Source organism: Nannospalax galili, unplaced genomic scaffold (assembly GCF_000622305.1).
Source record: "Nannospalax galili isolate Female #2095 unplaced genomic scaffold, S.galili_v1.0 scaffold266, whole genome shotgun sequence".
Classification (NCBI taxonomy): Eukaryota; Metazoa; Chordata; class Mammalia; order Rodentia; family Spalacidae; genus Nannospalax; species Nannospalax galili.
Window position 1 is genome coordinate 2,697,646 of NW_008355390.1, and position 22,104 is coordinate 2,719,749.

The 22,104-nt window shown below is 36.4% G+C and overlaps 1 protein-coding gene across 2 annotated transcripts in view; it reads left to right on the forward strand.

Annotated features, from left to right (window-relative positions):
* Positions 1-22,104, forward strand: part of Samsn1 (SAM domain, SH3 domain and nuclear localization signals 1) — an 83,362-nt gene that overhangs the window by 9,978 nt on the left and 51,280 nt on the right. The window contains exon 1 of one of the 2 annotated variants that reach the window (XM_008852537.3): positions 21,469-21,644. The exons of the other annotated variant lie outside the window; for it this stretch is intronic. Coding sequence (XP_008850759.1) covers positions 21,588-21,644 — 57 coding nt within the window. The 5' untranslated portion in view covers positions 21,469-21,587. Of the gene's footprint in view, positions 1-21,468; positions 21,645-22,104 lie in introns of those variants that run through there. 2 annotated transcript variants of the gene reach the window in all.

The window sequence follows — 22,104 nt, forward strand, 5'->3', positions numbered from 1 at the left end:
TTTGAAGCTCAAAAAGACCAAGTAATCCATCAATATAGTAACTGTTAGTGGAGTTAGATTTTAAGACATAAACTGTTAAGAATCCAAAGTTTTCTGCAAATATTGTGGCTTTGTCGTTTTTGAGATGGGGACTAGTAGCCTTATTTTACTAACCCATGAAAATGGAGACATTAGTTCCTGACATGAAGTGTAAAATGATGATACATGTGAAACTACAACTACTAAGTAGGGGCTTGTTATCTTAATAAATTGAAACCCTACCTCCAAGGTCAGTGTAACTTTTCTCAGTTCTAGATTATATTAGTTCTAGGAATTGGGCAAAATAATATTGCCATTTAACAGATGGAGAAATTGAGCCATTTAACATTAAGTCAATTAACTAAGGTTATATAGCTAGTGATGACAGAGCTCTGAATCACAGGATGTAACAATGACTTGAACGTACAATGCTGGTTTTCACTAGTGTTTAAGATTATTTCATGTAGTTTTCCCAACTTTCTCCTGGGAGATAAAGCCAGAATTACCTCACCCTAATGTCCAGAGTGAATGTAAGGTGAAGTTGCTTTTGCCTTCCCACAGTGCTCTAGTGACTCTATTCTTGAGAGTTTTGGGGCATTAAGTCAGAACGCAGGACTAGGAAAGAGTGCAGGCCTCAACATTGTGCTTCTCTGACCTCCCACATTATCATCACATTAACAATGTCTTGCATATATGTAGAATGACTTTAGTATTTTAGAACTCATCTAACTTTATCAAAGCCCCACATCACACACATTTCATGACATTTTATTTCAGGGTAAGGATATAACTCTCAGGCATAACAATCTTTTTCATAGGAGAATGAAAAATGATGGAAAGACATTCATGTTCCCTTTCCTTCCTGGGTAGTTGTAAAACAAGTGGCTGGATTCACTCTAAAATCCCTTATGAATATTCAGTGTACAATCTTTATGCATCTCATGGTTTCTAGCTATTAAATACAACCATACTGATGAATAATTGTGCATATTTCTATATGCCCTTATTACAGCTAACCTCAAGCTCAACCCAAAGTGAAGCCTGCATGTCACCTGGAAAAGGGCTCTTAGACAAAGTATAAGAAGTATTAAAGGCAAGATCTGATTATTTATCAGCACAACAATTGTAATATTGACTTTGTGCCAGATTAGAATTAAATGCTGAATAGAAAACATACATGTGCGCCTCCTAGTTAAAATGCAAAAATGAAAATATTCACATAAAACATGAAGAAACTGCTCTGACTAGGTCAAGGATTCAGGAAACACTTTGGGGATACTGATAGTTGAGCTCAAATCTAATGAGTTGAAATTAACTAGCTCAAAATAAAAAGTATCCCAAATGACTAGCAAAGCAATCCCTCAGGAGATGGGGCACAAAGTAAGTCTGAGGAGGGAGTCAAACTGCACAGGACCTTAGGTTATGCTGTGTTTTCTTACTCATCCTCTAAAAGCAATGGGAGTTGTGCAAAAGAAGACGATGGGTTTTGTTTGCTTATTTGTTTGTTACCTTACGAAGTAAGGTAATTAAGTTTGCATTTTGAAAAGATCACTGCATATGGTGAGAACAGTGTGGAGGAAAAAATAGATGAAAGATGATGGTGACTTGAACAATAGTGGTAGAAAGACAGAGATTGATGAAAATTCTCGGGTTCATAGACTATGTCCCCAGCACATGCATTTCTCTAAATGAAAGAAATGTCAGCTTTAAAAGTCATCTTTTGTGATGCCAACCAAAACGCCCCATTCACTTTAGGACACATGGTCACAGATGACAGCAGAGAAGTGATGCAATGACATGACTGCACATTCCAAATCTGCCCTTTGATTGTTAAAACTCAGAAGCTCGCAGCCACCATCGTGGCTTAATGGAATCATTACCAGTGGATAAGGAAATGTCATACATTTACCTCCCCTGATTCCACTTGGACATAGGCCATTGTTCCTACAGAGTGGCTGGGAGCCATGCAAGGTTTCAAGGGAAATTGGCCTTTCAGAGGGGCATCTGAATAGATAATGCACATTGCCACCGTAAAATCTCTAATGAATATTAAGGGTGGCTTTCATTTGTGGTGATTGAAATGAACTCATAAATTCTCTCTCTAGGATGCGGGAATTTTTTCCTCCCTGTGGAGAGATTTAATGGATTTGCGGCATTCTGAATGATTTGGCAAGAAATCAGAGGTATCAGTGCAGTCACCCGCAAAGGGCACTTAGTTTCTTGAATGTGATAGTCAACCACCACAAAATATTTTCTGTAAGAACCCAGAATGATTGATGCAACCCACTGTAAGTAATGACAAGGTGTCAACTGAAAAACTGGAAAACGAAGTGGCTAAAGACACTACAGGTTTAAAAAAAAATTTGACTTTTAAAGAAGGGTTATTTCCTTTTAGAGAAAAAGAAGTTAGACCTGCCACCTGCAGGAAATTTAGATCAGTTGTTTGTGGCAAAGGCCATCATATTTTGAGGCCACTGAGAGTTCCTACTACTCTCTGTATGGAGTAGATTAAGCTGTTCCCACACAGTGATAAATATATCACAAAAAGCCATAACAGGAATACAGTAGTTGTAGCAGTTAATGGTACAACTTCCCGTTAAAACAATATTCTTTGAGTTTCTTTGGCCAGTTCCCATTTTATGTGTGCTATTTTTTGATAAATTAATTTTTCACGTTGTACAATCAATAATGTTCAAGGCTTTATAGGACTAAATAGGAAAATTGAAAGCAAGAATTCTAAGAAGTATTGCTGACCATGTGGGATTTGGTTAGGGGAATGAACTCTGAGAAGTGCAAGAATAATCTGTCAAAACAGCAGGTTAGGATTAAGACTAAGTTTTTATGTGTGTATGTGGAAGGAAAATAACCCAGAGAAGAAATTGCCCTCAAATCTATATACATTAAGCAGCAACTATCCCAAAACTTATTCATTTTATAATGTAATGCTAAAACGTATTCATTTTTATTATGTGGGAGAATCTTTTCAGAGAAAGTAAGTTTTATGCTTTTTAATGTTACACTTTTAATATCTGAAGTTAGAAGAATCCTGTGCAATTTTTTTCTAATGCATTAGTGAATTGATTTATAAATAAAATCTGTGGTCCTTTCTTACAATACGAGTAAGAAAATCTCAAAGACAACAGTCCTTACATGAAAGAAAAGCCACTATGATTTAACACACTGGATTCCTATTAAACAGTGGATAGCAAATCTTGGTTCATTGGGGTAAATCTTTCTGAGTATGAGTTTGGCTCTCAGATTTCCCTTGTATGGGGAAACATTCATTTGTAAAAATTTTGTGTTGCAGAAACATCAGATAGTATTAGCCATTGTTTCTTTGGTTGCAAAATAAAGAGATGTACTAAGTGATCATTATGGATATTCATGACTAGGCTTTGTGACATAGGGAATAGAAGTTGTAAATTATTTAAAACTATCACCTGGAGAGAAGGGCTTGATTCCTATGAAAACTCATCCTCTTATGTGGCAAAATGGTGAATACTTTCAGTATACAGCCTTAAGACAGACAAGATGAAATGTGTTGTGTTCTTCAGTAGTCATTACAATCAGAATTTAATGCTGCTCAGATGTGAGAGGTTGATATTTATGAGGCAGACTTAGGGAACTTAGTCTACATGAGAATCAGAGGCCTTTGCAAGTTTGAAGGTTTGCCGGAGTGGCGGAGAGAATAACACCGGAAGACAAAATCACTGTGTATCTCTTGATCCCAAATAAAACAGATTTTGTTTTGCAATTTGTCAGAACATTATGTTTTAGAGCCACATTTCTCAACTGTGGTTCCACGAACCAACCGCATCAGATACACCTCAGGCATTTTTAATGTTTGCCTGCTCCAAAGTAGCTAAACCAGAATTTCTGGCACTGAACATTCTTTCATAAGCTCCCCATGTGACACTGTTTTGGTTCATCAAAGTTTGGAAATGCTCAATACTCTGGGGATGATCAGATGAAAATGATCCTCAGCCTCTTATGGTTACCACTACTAATCCCCTAGAGGTAATTTTGTGCTTTCCAATTGACTTGGTTAAAAATTCCATCAGAGTGTCTGGGACTTTTAAAAAATTATGGGATAGAAAGTTTCCCAAGCAAAGGGTAAAATAAACCACAAAGCTGCCTACCACATATATTCTAGGTTTTACAAAATACTTTTGAATGTGAGTAGCCTTTATGATTGCAACAATCATTTTCATTGGTACCTGTATAAATGCAGTTTGTATTAGACCAGTCATTGTTTTCCTTTCAATTTTACTAACCAAACTTAAGAACCACTCCTCTAACCCTTCATTATTTTCTGCAATTTATAGATCCTTCCATTTGTTGGTTCAAAGAGAGATCTGTGTACTAAATTTTCTACACAAGTTTTTCTTTACATGTTTAAAAGAATCTTAACTGAATGATTGAATTGATTTTTAAATTAATTTTTCTATACATTTCCCATTTAAACAAATGGAAGTCTTGTTAAACTTTTATTTCGGTGTACTTCAATTACAGACCTTCCTTTTAAATTTTTTATTGTTATATAATTAATATTTTATGCCATTAATATTTATGGTAAGGGATGGGGAGATGGCTTAACAGTCAGGAGCACTTGCTACTCTTATAAAGGACCTGGGTTTGGTTCCTGGTACCCACATGGTAGCTCAAAACTGCCTGTAACTCCACTTTCAAGGGATCTGATGCACTCTTCTGGCCTCTCTTAAGCCACCAGGCACACATGTGGTACACACATATACATGTAACAGGTATTCATACATACACATAAAATAAAAAATATTTTAAAAATAGTGGCATTTCAGTAAAAAATGATAGTTACTTTGGAAACATGGCCTATATTAATTAATTTTTTATTCATATGTATAAATACAAAATGCTTTTCTCTCAAGAAGTTATGATGAATGGCAGAATGTGAATGAGAATTCTTCAACAGTACCTTGTTGATCCTTAGTGAATTCTATCGCTCTAGTGAAGATATCTCACTTATAAAGTGTGTGACGGATGTGTTTTTATGTTGCTTAACATGTTGAAAACATCTTCAGGTCTTTTGAATTTATAATAAGCCTATTTAAACTCTTCATCTTAAAGATAAAGAGTTTATAGCCTTAGGAGTGTTGTAGGTTTGAATGTCACCTACTCAAATTAGAAAGAAGTCACACACCTACAACAAAGCTACCAACTATCATTACAATTCATGACATTTGCAGGAAATAAAACTAACAGAAATAACAATTGTATTTCAGTATTCTTATATTGATATTAGTTATAGCATACATCTTCGGCTTTTTGCTTGTATAGGAATGGACATTTCAAGATATGGACATAAATCACTTTCTCCAATTAGGATAAATATCAAGGAAAACAATTCTGGGAACCCGAATGCCTCACTACTGGGAAGTTAATTTTATTTCATGGTTATGAGTTCTCAACTGAATTATTTTTTATCAACATCAAAATATCAATATGAAAATAATATTTGAATGTCTACATCACATTATTAGTAATGCCATTTTTCACTGTGACATCCCCATTACTGAAAGAGATAGTCTGCAAAGGATTGATTTCAAAGCATTCCTTTTTCTTTAATCCATCCACGCAATATTATGCAAATGGGGAGCTCTGAGATGGCATTTTGGACCACATAAAGAAAAGGAAAAGGGTGATCTTTTCTCTATCATGATTATTTACAGTGGTCAAGGTCAATAAGCTTTGAAAATTTTGCAGTTTGGGACTGGAAAGATAGGTCAGCAGTTAAGAGTACTGGCTGGTCTTGCAGAGAATCCGGGTTCAATTCTCAACACCCACATAGTAGCTAGCAACCATCTATAACACTGGTTCCAGGGGATCTGATGCCCTCTTCTGACCACCACTGGCATTGCACAATACTGGTGCACTTACATGCAGGCAACGAGAATATACTCATACACATAAAATAATAAAATATTTTTTAAAAGAAAAAGAAAAATTAACAATTAGAGGAAAGGAACATCTTCTATTTCTCACCTTTAATGTACATTCCACATTCAGCCAGAGCCTTTCACCTCCCACACAAATGTGTCCCTCTCTTCCTTTCTCAGGTAGCGGTTCTTCAACAGCTTCCTATCAAATATAGATGTAGATTTCATCTACATTCCAATCTATACCATTTATTCCAGCATATTCCAGTTTATTTCTTGGACTACATAACAAAATAGTATGCATTAATTATCTTAAAATAATGGATACCATTGCCTTACATGTTCTGCAGGCAAGAAGTTCAAAATGAAGGTGTTTGTAGGATCATGCCCTATTCTGGGGAGACGCTATCCATCCTTGTGACTGCCAGCTTGTAGTTCCACACAGTACTTGATTAGTGGTGGAATAACTCCAACTTCAGCCTGTCTTCATGTGGACATCTGTTCCCTTTCCCTATGTGTTCATCCTGAGCTTTCATGAGCTTTCAAACATCACTCTTCACTAAAGCACACCAGTCATATTACATGAAAGGTCCACCATATATTATACCATAATCCTGTCGATTACATATACAATAACCCTATTTCCATACAAAGTGACATTCTGAGATACTGGAGATGAAGGCTTAAATGTATTGTTTTGATGAGCTACAACTCAGAATACATATCTATCATCCAACTCTATAATCTGACTATCAGTTGATACCTGCCAACCTTTCATCCTTATTTAACTACACTTTTTTTAAAACAGTCTGGCCTTGATCTCACAGAGATCTGCATGCCTCTGCTGGAATTAAAGGTGTATGCCACCAGTCCTGTTTTTTTTTTTTTTTTTTTTTTTTTTAAAAAAAAAAAAAAAAAAAAAAAAAAAAGAGGACGATAAATCTTTCACTGTGATATATCAAAATAATTTTTTTTTTTTTTTAACATACACTTTTGCTGTAAGAAATGACTCCTCACTCTCAGATCACTATGTCTTTAATTCTGCTGTATTCTCTGTCCATTGTTGCAATTCCCTTTCCCTCATCTAGGTATGTGGCATAGTCTGAGTTTGTTCAATATTTCTTCAAGCATTGCCTTGTTAGGCAAAATTGGCTGTTTTCCTCTGTACTTTTTCTTTTACTGTACAGAACATGTTATCTTGTTTTTTATTGTCTGTTGGCCTTACTTCCCACTAAATGGCTCTTGAAAAGTAATGCATATGCTTCCTATCTTTGGGTATCTGGTAAAGTACAGGGCCATAGTAGATAGTTAATTTTTACGTGAATGGAATAAGAAGGTCCTCCCTCCAAAATTTTGGGCATGACAAGAATGACAGGCAGAGCCAGGAAGCAGTGCCTTATGTCTGTGAGGAATTAGGGATTCTTCTAAAGGTTCTCATAGTGCAAGACATAGATAAGGTCTAAAAGTCATCAACAGACTTATGCACTCTCCAAGTTGGTATCATATTCAAATGGCATTACCAAGGGGATTTTGTTCACATGCTTGTCTTTGGCAGAGATGACCTTTGGTGACTGAAATAAAGAAGTTGGTTTCTTGTGAACCATATGACATTTACTGACTGGATCATGAATTCAAAAAACAAAAGGCCATGTTTTTCCCCAGGTCCTCATCACATTGTAAGCTTCTTTTCCCTTAAGAAAAAGAATTGGTTTTCCAAAGCATCATCTCCATAAAGAAGACTAAACATTCCAGACAAGATCTAATACTGAAATTTTAGGGTCACAAAACTAGTCGAAGTGGAACCTGCAATTTCTCTCCATAGAGAGGAAGTCATTTAATTTCAGTGAATTCTGTGCAGGAAAACTCACTGGCTCAGAATTAAAAAGTCTTGGAATCAGGAGCTGAGTCCTTAGAAAGGGAAATTCAAATGGTCAAGTTTCTATATGCATAAAATCAGGATAAGTACCTCACAGGAAGGCTGTTAAGGTAAAATAATTTATGTTAAAAGGTGTTGAAACCTTGAGAGAGAATGTTATATAAATCAATAGCAGATCATTATCATCATTAGGGAGCTATTTGGACATATATTAATGGATTTCTCCATAAAGCAGCAAGTATTTTTTTCAAGTGGTTCCTAGTCTGTATGTTTAAAAATTTTTGCTGCATCTTTATTTCATCTAATTAAACATTTATTTCATCTGCCACCAACTTTCTACTTTTGAGGTATATGGATTCTATAGATTTTAATGACGATCTTTGTCAGCCCTAGGTGATAGCCTGAGTGAACAGCAGGAAGGAGAGCTTAATAATTCATTCAACAAATACTTCCTGAACCAGCAACTGCACTAGGTTGAATGGCAGTGCAAATAATAGGTCTAACTTCTGCTAGCTAGGTAACTACAGCATCCAGTAAAACAGCAGGAACCTATATAACCCTTTATCTTTGAGGCACATTTTGTATTTTCTCAAAACTTGTGTTTTGATTTTGTGAATTTCTTGTCATGCAAAAATACTGGAATTTTAAGAGTCAAGTCTAGACATGTTGGTGAGATATGGGGGGGGGTGGAGGGGAGACATGGAGGTGGATGTGACCATAATGCATTTTACACATGTATGAAATTCCCAAAGAATAAATTTTTAAAATGGAAATGAACAAAGGAAAAAAAAGACAAAAACAACCCCCCCCAAAAAACCAGCAAGAACCATCAGGCATCTGCAGGCATGTGCCTAGAAAGGCCCTCTGCAGAGTCAACAAGCAGTATCGAGTCTTGTTGATGGCAAGGAGTCAGACATGAGCAAATTAAAAGGAAAAACATCTCAACCTTATATAAAAGGCAAGAAAAAAGGGACAGAATGGCCTGGCATGGTGGCACAAACCTTTAATCCCCAAACTCTGGAGGCAGAGGCAGGCAGTTCTCTATGAGATTGAGTCCAGCCTGGTCTACATACTGAGTTCCAGGCCAGTTAGGGCAATAGGGAGACCCTGCCTCAAAAAACAAACAAAAAAACAAAACAAAACCCCGAACCTCCCAAAACCCACAAAAAACCAACAAAACAAAAAACGAAAAACAAGAACAACCACACAGCAAAAAGGATAGACTAGATGTCCAAACACAGAGAGAAAACTGCATGGTCATACCAGGGAAAGGAGAAAAGTGTTTAGGCTAAAGAGGTTCAGGCTCTCTGAGTCATGGGAAAGACTGTGGAGTTTAAGTTCAGTTGCAAATTCACAGTTAAATGTTACCATGAAATCTAAATGAAAGCAGAACTGATTTCCCCTGTAGAAACTTCCCCTAGCTGGTGATGAACAGCATAGTCAAATAGCATGTCAGCACGTGACAATGAAAGACCATCAGGTTGACACAGCAAATGCAAATGCAAAAGCTTTGGAAGTCAGATGGAACCTGTGACTAGAAAGGTGGGCGACATTATGACCACATCTTGGAAGGAGAGTGGGGCCTGAATCCTAGGCAACTCATGATTTGGACTGTTGTAGAGGATGAATTTGCATTTACCAAGGCATTTTCTATGTCAGGAATTTTGTGTGTATTGTTTGTTTTAATCCCAACATCAATCTCATGAGGAAACCATAGTTCTTACCCTTTTACCAATGAGAAAAGTGACTCCCAATACTCTGGTTATCTGAGGTGTCTCCATGGATGGATGGAGCAGAAAAGCAGATTTCCCAGCCAATCTAGATAGAAGACTAGTTGTCAAACTATACAGCTCTTTGAAAATGCCAGTTTTGGTAGCAGTGATGCTTTTAAATCTAGCACTCTGGAGGCAGAGGCAGGTGGATCTCTGGGAGCTCCAAGTCATCATGGTCTACATAACACGTTCCAGGCCAGGTGGGACTATAGAAAGACTGTTCTCAAAAATACCAAAACAAACAAACAAGCAAACAACAAACAAACAAACAGAACAGGAAGCCTGATTCCTCTCTGCCTTGATACTGCTTTTCAGTTAATTATTTTCCTTGGGGTGCTGGGCACAAATGTAAACTTGGCTGTTTGGTTTGGCATGTTACTCAGTTAACAATGAAAACCAAACTTTCCTTTCTTACAAGCATAGCTGCAAAGACTATAGTAAAATTTTCTTAAGAGAAAGAAACAAAACTGAGCTCCAGATAATGTAGTTGTAAAATCCTGTAAATGAGGGCCTGGAGAGATGGCTCAGCAGTTAAAAGCACTGACTGCTCTTTCAGAAGACCTGGGTTTGAGTTCCTGTACCTGCATGGCAGCTAATAACTATCTGTAAATCCGGTTTCAGGGGATTCAATGACCTCTTCTGACCTCAATGGGCATTGCACGACACGGGTGCTCTTCCATACACGCAGGCAATACACCCACACACATGAAAATAATAAAATTTAAAAAAATCCTGTGAATGATCATTTGACTGTACCGTCTTATAAATGACAAATACAAGTGTTTTAAGATGAGGACTCAGGAGGGGTTCAGAGGTGCTTCCTGTGTCTTCACAATTTATACAGAAACCTCATTTTCCATGGGATGGGCGGTGCTTGGGCAAGGTATACCTATTGGTAATATACCTATTTATTAAAGATATTATTTGTTACCCTTCATGTTCAAAAGAAGAAATGGAATTTCCATTTAAATAAGCTTGTTCACTTGTATGTGAATATATATGACATAAAGAAATTTAACTTTACCGTGGTGAGAATTTTTGCATTAAAAATATTCACAAGTTCATTTTGATCCTTTGTAATTAAGCTAACACACAATTAAATATTTCACCTTGTAATTATTCTATAGCGAGAAGCAAGGACACAAAGATGATAGAGATGTTTTGATTATTTTCATAAATACATTATACAATTATCATCTCCTATAGCTTTACAACTATATATAATTTCAAATGATAAGGTCAGGAAAAATTATTCTGAGCATTGATGAATCTCTCATAACTCTTTTCTGATAAATGGAGATAGAAAGGAAATAAAAATGATCTTGTTCTTCCTGTTCAAGAATAGGTTTTCTAAGGAAAGTACAGATATATTTTTTTCAGCAATATTTTATTATTCAAATTTTTCTTCAGTAGCTAGACAGGAAATCACACTCCATTGATCAGTATAACCTATCTTCCTCTTGTATTTCTGAGGAACAAAGTGTGAACTAAGCAGGAGACTTAAATAGCATGTGTCAAACATAGTAACCTCAGATTAAGGTTAACATGAAAAGCAGATTTTCTTCTTTTGTAAAACTTAGTTCAGTTTATTTTTATCACTATCATACTATGAACAGAGTTTTCTATATGCAAATGAAGTATGGTTGAAGTAGTATTGAATTATATTACTATTTTAAAAGTCATTTTCTATTTTTTATAATGAAAACATGAGTTTTCAGTTGTCTTATATCATCTATAAAGAATGAAGAGGCAAAATATCCCATAGGACACTGTGGTCTGTGCCATGAGTGAATGAACGTGTGGAATGATGGCAGTCAGAATATGAGACTGGACTTCCACAGGGAAGCATTATCCTGGGTCCTGTCTTTTTCTGCAGTCACACCTGTAGCCATAACATTTTCTTAAAATCATAGTGTAGAACTATCTGTTTTCTGTATTTGCTACATATTTCCTAAATTTAGGAATTCAGCACATAAGAATGTTTTAAAAGGCAGAGTGAAAGATGCAAGTGACAAATAATAAACGTGAAGAAATAAACTTGTCAAGACTAGATTTTGATTAGCTTACAGCTGGATCTTCCAGGCCCTTCCAAGGCGTGTGTGTTGCCTTGGTCCTAGACTTTAGTGGTTTTGGGAGATGCTGGAATCTTTAGATGAGGTCTATAGAAGGAAGTGAACACTGAAGGTGAGTTCTGGAAGGGAAGATTGGGATGCTGGACTCTTCCTTTGTTTCTCTTTGCTCCTTTGCTTCCTTGAGCTGAATAGACTTGTTTTTGAGTGTTCTCCCACCATGACAGACTATGTCACCACAGGCCCAAAGCAACAGGATCAAGCAATCAATGATTGAAAGCTCTGAAACCAGGAACCAATTAAATCCTTCCTCTTTTGAAGTTGTCTACCTCACATAATGTGTCACAATGATCCTAATCTGACTATTTCAATAAGGCATCAGCTACGATATTTATCAAAACTTGGCAAACTCAGAGAGACAAATAACTTTTGAAAAAGGGCAGGAAAAGTGACTACAATAAGTATTTCAGGATGACGAATGGTAAGTAACGAATGAAAGAAAGTGGCCATGGTAGAGGCTGATGATAGAGGATTGTGCTGGTTAGTTTTAACTGCCAAGTTGAAACAACTTAGAACCACCCAGAAGTGAATTTCAATGAGGAATTGCCTAGATTGAGTTGGCCTGTGGACATGTCTGTCTTAAAGACCCAGGCCACTGTGGGCAGCACCATTTCATGGGCTGAGTCCTGGACTGTGTAAGAGTAGAAAGCTAGCTGAGCAGCAAGCAGACAGCATGGGTGTAATTTGTTCCTCTCTGCTCTTGACTGTGGATGTGATGTAAATTCCTGCTTAAGTTCCTGCCTTGGCTTCCTCTCAATCTGGACTGGAATCTGGAATATAAGCCATTTTCTCCCGTCAGTTACTTTTATTTAAGAGTTATTTATATATTTTTTTATGTATGTGTGTACATGTATCTCTCTGTGAGTGTTCCCTGAAGCCAAAAGAGAGCATCCAATCCCCTGGAGTTAAGAGTTATCAGCAGTACTACACCACCCAACATGGATGCTGAGAACCAAACTCAGAACTTCAGGAAGAGCAGTAATTCCTCTTAAACTTCTGTGCCATGTCTCCAGCCCTGCAGTTGATTTTGGTCAGGGTGTTTTATCACTGCAACAGAAATGCAACTAGAACAAAGATGCCGCAGTGTAATGTGTCACTGTGAGCCACAGCATCCCAGACAGCCTCAGCATTTGAAAGCTGGGAGAAGATTATTTGCCTTCCACAGCTTTAGCAGGAGGAATATTTTCTGCAGAGCCTAAATGACCTCAAAGAGCTCCAGAAGCTGTCTTCTGATGACAATGCATCCTTGCTGCCTGATCACATGTCAAGCACACCGTCTTAGTTACTTTTCTGTTGCTGTGATAAAAACACTCTGAAAAAAGCAATCTAAGGAAGCATGGGTTTATTTGAGCTCATAGTTCAAGGTAGTGCCCATCATGATGGGGAATTCAGAGCAGCGGAAGCCTGAAGCAGCTGGCTAAATGTAGCATCCACACAAAGACAAATATAGCAACGGATGCAAGCTAGTGGTCACCTCACTCTTTCTCTACTTCATATAGTCCAGGATCCCCTGCTAGGGAAAGGTGGCACCCACAATTATGAGAAGTCTTCTCATATCAATCACCATAATGAAGATAATCTTCCATAGCATGCCCAGAGGCCTTTTACACAGGTGATTCTAGATTCTATTGAGTTGACAATACACACCATTTTCACAGAGCTTCTCTGCCCATAGTTCTGTATTAGTAACTAGTAACTACTGAATACTAGACATTTTATGGTAGTCTCAAAGGTGAAAGACAGAATCAAAGTAAAGAGAATAAAATGAAGACAATCAATAGGAGAGAGGAAATGTCAATAGACTCAATAGACTCAGGCACGAGAGAACATTTCCACCCTTTCAGTTCATTATTTGGTTATTTGAAGTTTACTATAAGACAGATACTTATATTATTAGAGTTTCATTTAATACTTATAACAACACAATTCATGTAGACATTACTGTCATTCCAACTTATGGAAAGGCTAAATAACTTGCTAAGGTCATGTTACTAAATGGCAGACCAACAATTTGAAACTAGGCAGTTTGATTAAACTCTACTTTCTTTTGCATCACACTCATTGCCTCTGTAAAACTAAGAATATAATGTGGTACAAAGAGAATAACAAGAAAGAACTTTTGTAAACTAAAAATATTATAAATGAAATACTCATTATAATAATTAGTGGAAAAGTAATGGAACTTTCCTGGAACTAGATCAAAAAAATCAAGAAAGAAAAGCAGTAATATAATAAACCCGAGAACATCAATCCAGGACATCCACTATTAGAATGACTCATCTTCAAAAGGAAGAACAAAAAAAAGTGAAGAACGCATTAAGAAAGCAGGCATGCAAGAAAGGAAAAAGGAACCCTAATCAAGACATGTATCGAAAGATACGGAGACGTACAAAGACTGAGACAAAGATGGGAAAGCGAGGAGAAGGGAAATAAACCACACTCAATAATCAAGAAAGCACAGTAGCACACACATCTCCACAGCCCTGGAAGTTAGGCAAGAAGAGAGATCTCAATTTTGCAAAAAATTATTTTCAGGCTCAAATTCTGTTTTGTCTAAAAATAGCATTTAAATGTAAAGACTCTAAAAGGAGCTGTCTTTTTCTGTGTTACAGAAGTACATTACTACAAAAGAGATACTAAAAAAGAAAATGTCAGACTATGGGAAAAGAAGACCGGATGCGGCTTTCATCTTAGCCTCAGCTTCAGGAGAGAATGATCAACCATGGTTGTGTGGTGGTGGCGGGGGGCAAGCAAACACGTGTGAGGATTTACAATTATAAATATTATGTTTGAAAGTCCCAAATAATTACCTGGTCCATTTGGTTGAATTGTGCACACACACGTATGTGTCTGTGTGTGTGTGTGTGTGTGTGTGTGTGTGTCTGTGTGTCTGTGTGTTTGTGTGTCTGTGTTTAGAGACAGGGTCTCACTATGCATACATAGCTGCTTGACCTGGAACTCCTTGTGTAGATCAGGCCAACATTGAACTCACAGATACCAGCATGCTTCTGCCTCCAAAGTGCTAATTTAAAAGCACATGCCACCACCACCCACCTGGAGTATCTTTAAAAATAGCATTTCTATTGACTTGAGGATTTTATACAATGTATTTTGATCATATCCAGACCTCTCCACTTCCCTCTCTCCTGGGATTCATGTCCTCTAGTATTATTTCTCCCTCTCTCTTTTAAAAGACCTATCAAGTCTAATCTGTATTTCCAAAATGCTTTTGGGTATTGGTCTACCCCTTGGAGTCTGGTCCACCTGCAAGGTAACACACCAGGGGAAATTGACTCTTCCTCTTCTGGCAGCTGTCAATTGCCAACAGATCCTCAGCTAGTGCTGAGGCTGTGGAACAGTAACAATAATGCAAAAGGAAACAGTATATATAAAAATAGAGCTGTTGATTCTCAAACTGGACAACCAAGAAAACATTAAACATGAACCACCAATTGACTTAGTCATGAGCAATATTGTTTATATAATGAAAAGTCATGAGTGATGATTTAACTAAATAATGATAAGAGAGCTGGAGAATGAGCGTGATACTTTGTCCTCAAGAAGAAGACCAGGAATCAATAGAGACTGGCTAATGCATAAATCAAGAAAGTACATGCTTATAATTTAGAAAAATGTATGTAACCAACCAGAAAGCAAGTTTTAAGACTGTGCAGATAAGAAAAAGAACTGAAATGGGAAGTCTGGGTGGGAGGAGAGAATGAGGAGACTAGGAATTTCTGGTTTTAATTTTTTTTTTGTTTTAGTGTAAGCATTTTCATTTTTAAAGAACTAAAAAAAGCATCTAAAAATGTAGGAAGGACACTATTAAAGAAGTCTGAAGTTGATTAAGATCATAATTTGTACATAATGTTAAGGACAATGAGAACTGGTGAAATTTAAGAATCAAGACTAATGGAATAACAAGCACTTTTAGAAACAGAAGTTGGAGAGGTCTAATTCCGTATCCAGGGAATGGAATGTGCTTACAGCACAGATTTCACAGATTATGTCAGCTTTACAGACTGTCATGGAGGCTGATTCCACACTTCTGCTACTGTGAATTGTGCTGCAATAAACATGCATATGCAGATTTTTTTATTGTATGCTAACTTCATTTCCTTTGGATATGTACCTGTGAATGATACAACTGGATCATATATAGTTTTATTTTTAGTTTTTGAAGGAAACTCCATATTGTTTTTCATGGTAGGCGTAACAGTTGCCATTTTCCACAGCAGTATGTAAAAGTCCTTTTCCACATCTGGGATGAGGATATTCATACACGAATTCTGAGGGTACCTAAACATTTCAGGAACTTCAGAACCGAAGGGGCTTCATAAAATATAGAAAACATTAATTTGTATTCTTACCCACATTATAACAATTTGTTTATGCATGAAATCACAGAAAACAATTAACGATAGCACTGACAGGTAATAAAAGCCACAAGAAAATAAGTTGGGATGACAGATGGTAGCTTTGTCACTCTGGTGCTGTTTCTTAACTATAAAGAGGTTTCTGGGTTTCTTGGAGACTTAGTGGCTTCAACTTTTTTTTGCACATGTAATGCTTTAATTGATTTTCTCTACAACCACCCACTAGCAACTCAGCATTATCCTCCCCACACCCGCCCCTACCATTCTTGACCCTCCACTACCCAATAAATCACATCCATTTTATGCCAGGTTCTTTGTGTGCCAAGACATAGTTATGACATAGAAAGATGGTTATGAGCTGAGATTTTGGACTGAATCCTGACTTCAGCATTGCAGATTGTAGCATTAGTACTAGCTCATGAAGTTTTCTACAGGTTACATGGAAAATGCTTACAAATTAGGCAACATAACTTATGACACATAAGAACTCAAATTTATAATCATTATTATGTATATTATTAACTTTGAAGATGAGATTAATTCTTGAATTCTATAATTTTTAATCACAAGTGAATGAAGTTTATTATTATTATTATTATTATTATTATTGTAGGAACTACTATAAGGTGTAATTTATTGAAGAAATTATGGTGATTTACTTTATTTTTAACATTATCAGCTCTCCTAATTTATTTAATTACTGTTTTACTCAGTATTTCCTTACATTATATTTTCAAACATCTTTTGAAGTGTAAATGTTAACCAAGAAGTTATCTCTTTCAAGAAAGTTTCATCCTGTGTGATTTTGGGTGGCTTACCATTTATCTTTGATATTGGTATTTTTAATTTATGTGTATTCTTGCCTTTTTCTATAACCAAGGTAACAACACGTTGTGATGCATTTCTCTTTAGAAATCTAAAATAAGAATTAATATTGCAGGTCAGGTGTCTTCCAGAAGTTTCCCAGTATATCCAAAGTCTCACCACTAGTACCTCTACCTCTCGTCTATCAGAAATATTTTGAGCACAACATGAGTGTATCTTTTATTCACATACACACTCCAATTCACTTCATGGCAATTTTTACATTCATAATATCATAATAAGTAATAACTTCATGGCATTTCAGAAAGTTGATGTCTGAATGAAAATCACATCTGTCCTTGTAGATATATGTACCTACCTGAAAAGCCAAATCTTTTTTTTTTTTTTTTTTTTTTTTTGTCTTTTTGAAGCAGGGTCTTCCTGTAGAACCCTACTGTCCTGGAACTCACTATGTAGACCAGACTGGCCTTGAACTCACAGAGATCTGCCTGCCTCTGCCTCCTAAGTGCTGGGGTGCTGGGACTACAGGTGTGCGCTACCACACCTGGCTCCAAATCCTTTTTTAATGGACTTAAAAATAGAACAAAGGAAAAGAGTTAAACTTGTTGTTTATTGAGATCCAGCTAAAATTGTTAAATGCATCCATATGACCATGATGTACTTTTATTTTGGGGGGTCATGAAAATTAATTTATTGAAAGTTTACTAAGGCTTACTTTTCCTTTACTCTACCAGCTTGAATGGGTGTTACCAACAGTCACCTCTGTCATTTTATTTATACAAGGCAAAATTGATTAAGATTCTTTGACATTCTTCTGGAGAAATTGATACACAAGATTTTAATTTCTTAGGCAGATGCAAAAGGGCTTCAAAAGTACAGAAGAAGGAAAGTTTCCTTAGTACCAGAGTAAGTGGGGATTTCAGAGCGAGAACTGCCACCCCGTTTCTCTGTGAACCCAGAAATCTCAAAAGGAGGTGTTATTCTACTTATTATATAGGAAGAATATGCTCGATAACTGAAGGATAAAGCAACATTCAGGTTCCCTAGTGGTTTTGAAACTTTCACATACATTATGAAATACAGAATTACAAATACATCATCAGAACCTAGTCCTTAACTGAGTCAGGAAATCTAGCATAGAGGCAGGGTTCATATGATTGTGCAGGATCTCCATGTTTACTAGGTCATAAACAGGTAGGAATACAATACATTTGTTAGAATTTTTGCTATAAATTTCCTTTCCCAGCACTCAAAAAATGAAGCCAAGCCTGAGGGACCTAAGAGAAGAAAGAACTATCAAGTTAAGTTGCTTTTATGATAAAATCATTTATTCTTGTAAAAAAAACTGAATTCTGTTGGGGGTGGTGGTGCATACCTTTAATCTCAGCACTGGAGAAGAAGAGACAGGCAGATCTCAGTGAACTCAAGGCTAGCCTATTCTGCATACAGAGTTCCTGGCCAGCTGGGGCTATGGGGAGACCCTGTCTCAAAAAGACAAAAGCAAACAACAATAAGAAAGAAACTGAATTCTGCAGATTTTAATGGAATACTCTCTTTATTCTGTAGTTTATTTTATACTGTTACTTTCAGAGTTGGAGTCTAGGATGACAACTTACTGCCTTTATTTTCAGGTTAATGAAAATATCTTCCTACTGTCCTTCTCAATGAAGCATTTGAGACACAGAAGCTTGAATTTTAGGTTATAGCTTCTAAAAGAGCTCTTGGTAATGGTTGTCCTAGTAAACAGAGCATGGAGGCATAAGGTTGTGTATGACCAAGTCTACAGGTTAGAAAAGGTGGACCCATTAAGGTAATATGGGGAGCCTAGTCCCATTCTAAAAGATTTTATTTTGAAACCCTTCATATGCTGAACAATTATAAATGTCATAAAATAAAAATTTAAACTAGACCTAATGCAGACGTTTCTATTGAACTTTATTCATCAACTTAATGGTGGAACAAAAGTGTAGATGGAAGTCTTCAAACAATGTCCATCAGAAAGAAATTTTCCACAACTACTTTTCTGCTAATTATGACTTGAATTTGATGAGCTCTGAACACGTTTGGTGGACTGATGAAAAATCCTCTTACATGCCTCACCTTACTTTCACATATGATACCCCCCACTTTCCCATTTTACTGCAATTTCTTCAAAATATTGACTCATCTTCTATGACACAAATAGGAACTGTTCAGGTGTGCTATGTCCCAGTGTGTCATAGTATGTGCTATAAGACCATTAAGGTAGCATGTGAAAGCAAACATTGAGAGGATACTTTTGCAATTTCCCTATTTCAGCACATGTCTGAAGCAACCTGTAGCTGCATGGTTTAGTCATGATCAGGAGTTAAGTGTGCTCAGTATTGACTCTCCACATCAATCTTGTTCTATATTTGACTTTTGAACTTGCTGTAGCACTTGGGTCACTCATTAAATATTAGGGTCCTCAGAATTCCCTAAAATGGAAGCAGATTGATAGAAACACTTGTCACCTTGTCACATGAAGGTTTTTGAACAAGGAGTACCACATGGTTACATCATAATAAGATCTCAAACTTTGTATCTCTTAATCTCCAGAGAACATTTTTTTTTTCCTGAGTAAAGGAAAAATAGGAAATTGCTTTTCCCTTCATAAATTTGAAGAAAAAAAGGGAAATGCTAATTTTATTTATATTTTAAATATTTCTTATGATATTAAAGATGGTCAAATGCCTAGATACATAAACAAATTCTTAAATGTAATTCTTGAGTATAAGTTGAGTAATTCTTGAGTATATTGCATCCTTGTATGTATGTGCACCCATGTCATGCAATGTCTACTGATGTCAGAAGAGAGCAACATTGGATCCCCTGGAACTGGAAATATAGACAATTGTGAGCTGCCATGTGGGTGCTGGGAATTGAACCTAGGTCCTCTGCAAGAGCAGCCAGTGCTCTTAACTACTGAGCCATTTCTCCAGCCCCGAGTATAATATTAAAAAAAATGTATACAGGTGTCAGCACCAGGAATATGTTAATGGTTACTGTAAACATATAAAGTACAGCATACACCAAGCCAAATACGACTGTTTAATATTTCATGTTTATTTAGTATTCTCAAAATTTTTTTGACATAACTCTTTTGAAGTGCTCTCACACAAGTGTGGCTTGTTGGTGCTAGCTTTAACTCTCAATGAAGCATTCACACAGCAGGGGCAAGCATTATTGTTCCCATTTTATTGATAAAATTCCGCCACCGAATTCAATTTCTATTCATAGATAAAGAAATGGGTGTACTGAGGACACAAACATTTCAGTTAAATGCTTTTCATGACGTTCAGTTTCTTAGAGGATGGGATAAAATATTTGCTTAGGTTAACTGAAGCCAACTGGAAAGTTTACAAAAAGGCATACTTCTAGGGAATTACCCAACCTCAGAGTTTTCAGGTTATTCGGTGTTATTCCCCTGTCAGTATTTTGAGAATACTAGCTTCTTAGTTCTGAAAATATTACTCTACTGTTAATATCAGTATATATCTATTAACTATAATCTTGATAACTGTATTCAATTCCATTGTAGACTATAAAAAATTGTTTTACTTTTGTTAGTCAAAATGTTTGCTGTATTGCTCAGTAGCACATAGTACATACTCTAATATTTCTTAGTGAATTAGTGAATTTCAACTGGGCCTCAGGGAGGAAGGCAGGGAGGTCAGAAGGAAAATAGAGAAAGAAAGCCAGTAGTTCGGTACCTAGACAAGCTACTGATTAAGAATGTGGAATGACTGGTGTTTAACCCAAGAGATTTATAAGCAGAAACTGGCTTGATTTCCTTGAAGAAACCCAATTTAATAGAACCAGAGTTTTAAACACTTTGCAAGTGTATTTTTGATAAGTTCTCATTTAAAAAGAAATCTTTAACATTCTACTTTTCTTCCTATTAAATAGACACTCTGAATGCTGCACTTGATAGGACCACTGCTCATCTCTGTACCTGCAGGTATCAGAATATCGTATTATAGTGTGCAGCACATACCTGCCTGGTTAATTCACTCCTTTATTAATCATGAATTTACAACAGTGTTAATTTACATTAAAAAAGGTAACATAGTCAAAATCAGTTATTTCTGGAGTTATACTCCTTTATAGTTAAATGAATTTCATCTATGGTATGATGGGATGTTATGGTAGCTTTAAGAAGGAGTAAAATTGGTTAAACACCAATTTCTCTTCTGTGTGTTTAGAAATGTAAAATTCCATCTTTCAATTTTGATAATGAAAAGCTATGATTTTCCATCTTATTTCATTTGTTGGTTAAGATCTCCCTCCCCCTGTATTTATTCAATATGTTAAATGGTTTTATTTCCATATAAACTGAGAAAATGAGTTTTGTTTTTAAAATCATTCTCCCTTAATGATCACTGTAGGGCTGTCAAAGTGTGAGCTTGGGTTAGCTCATAGAATACTGCAGTGCAAGAACAGAACAGTTACCAGAGAATTACGGTAAGGTAGGAGAGGAAGAAAAAAAAGGAATCCTTTACCAAAGTACACGCTGAAGTCATATCCTGACCAAAAGAGGAAGTGACACATCATGGGGCTTAGAGCTATCTGATGTACATCAGAGACAGCAACTGCTGCCTGTTTTCAGTTGCCTCTGTAACAGCAGAAACTGCACTCGCTAGGAGTGTTCTGAATTCAAAATGCTGAAGAGGAAGCCATCCAATGCCTCAGAGAAGGAGAAACACCAAAAGCCAAAGGTAAGGGAATTCTTACATAGTTAAATAAAACAAAACACTTAATAGGAAGCACACACGCGCACGCACATACACAGAGTTCTTATCTGTCAGTTGTTAATACAAGCATAGAGTTGAGTGCCTCATGGTACATAAAGAAGAATTCACTTGGCAATGTTAGATGCCACCTGGCAGTTGTTGCCTCCATGACTGTTTTATATTTATATTTAATCCTTTTCATTGGTAGCTGAAGTTTGGGTTCAGACAATCACTTTCATGGAAATCAGCTTGGTGGTGTCTGTTGAAGCAGTTCCCTATGCTTCAGGACCAAGGTTTTCAATGTCTTACCTGTCTACTGAATGAATTTTATCTGTTAATACTTAGCCATGTAAAAAATGTAATTATAAGAAGATTGTAAAATGGAGAAATGTATTTTTGTCAAATGTATTTCTTTCTATTTTTGAATGAAAACTATGATATGTTG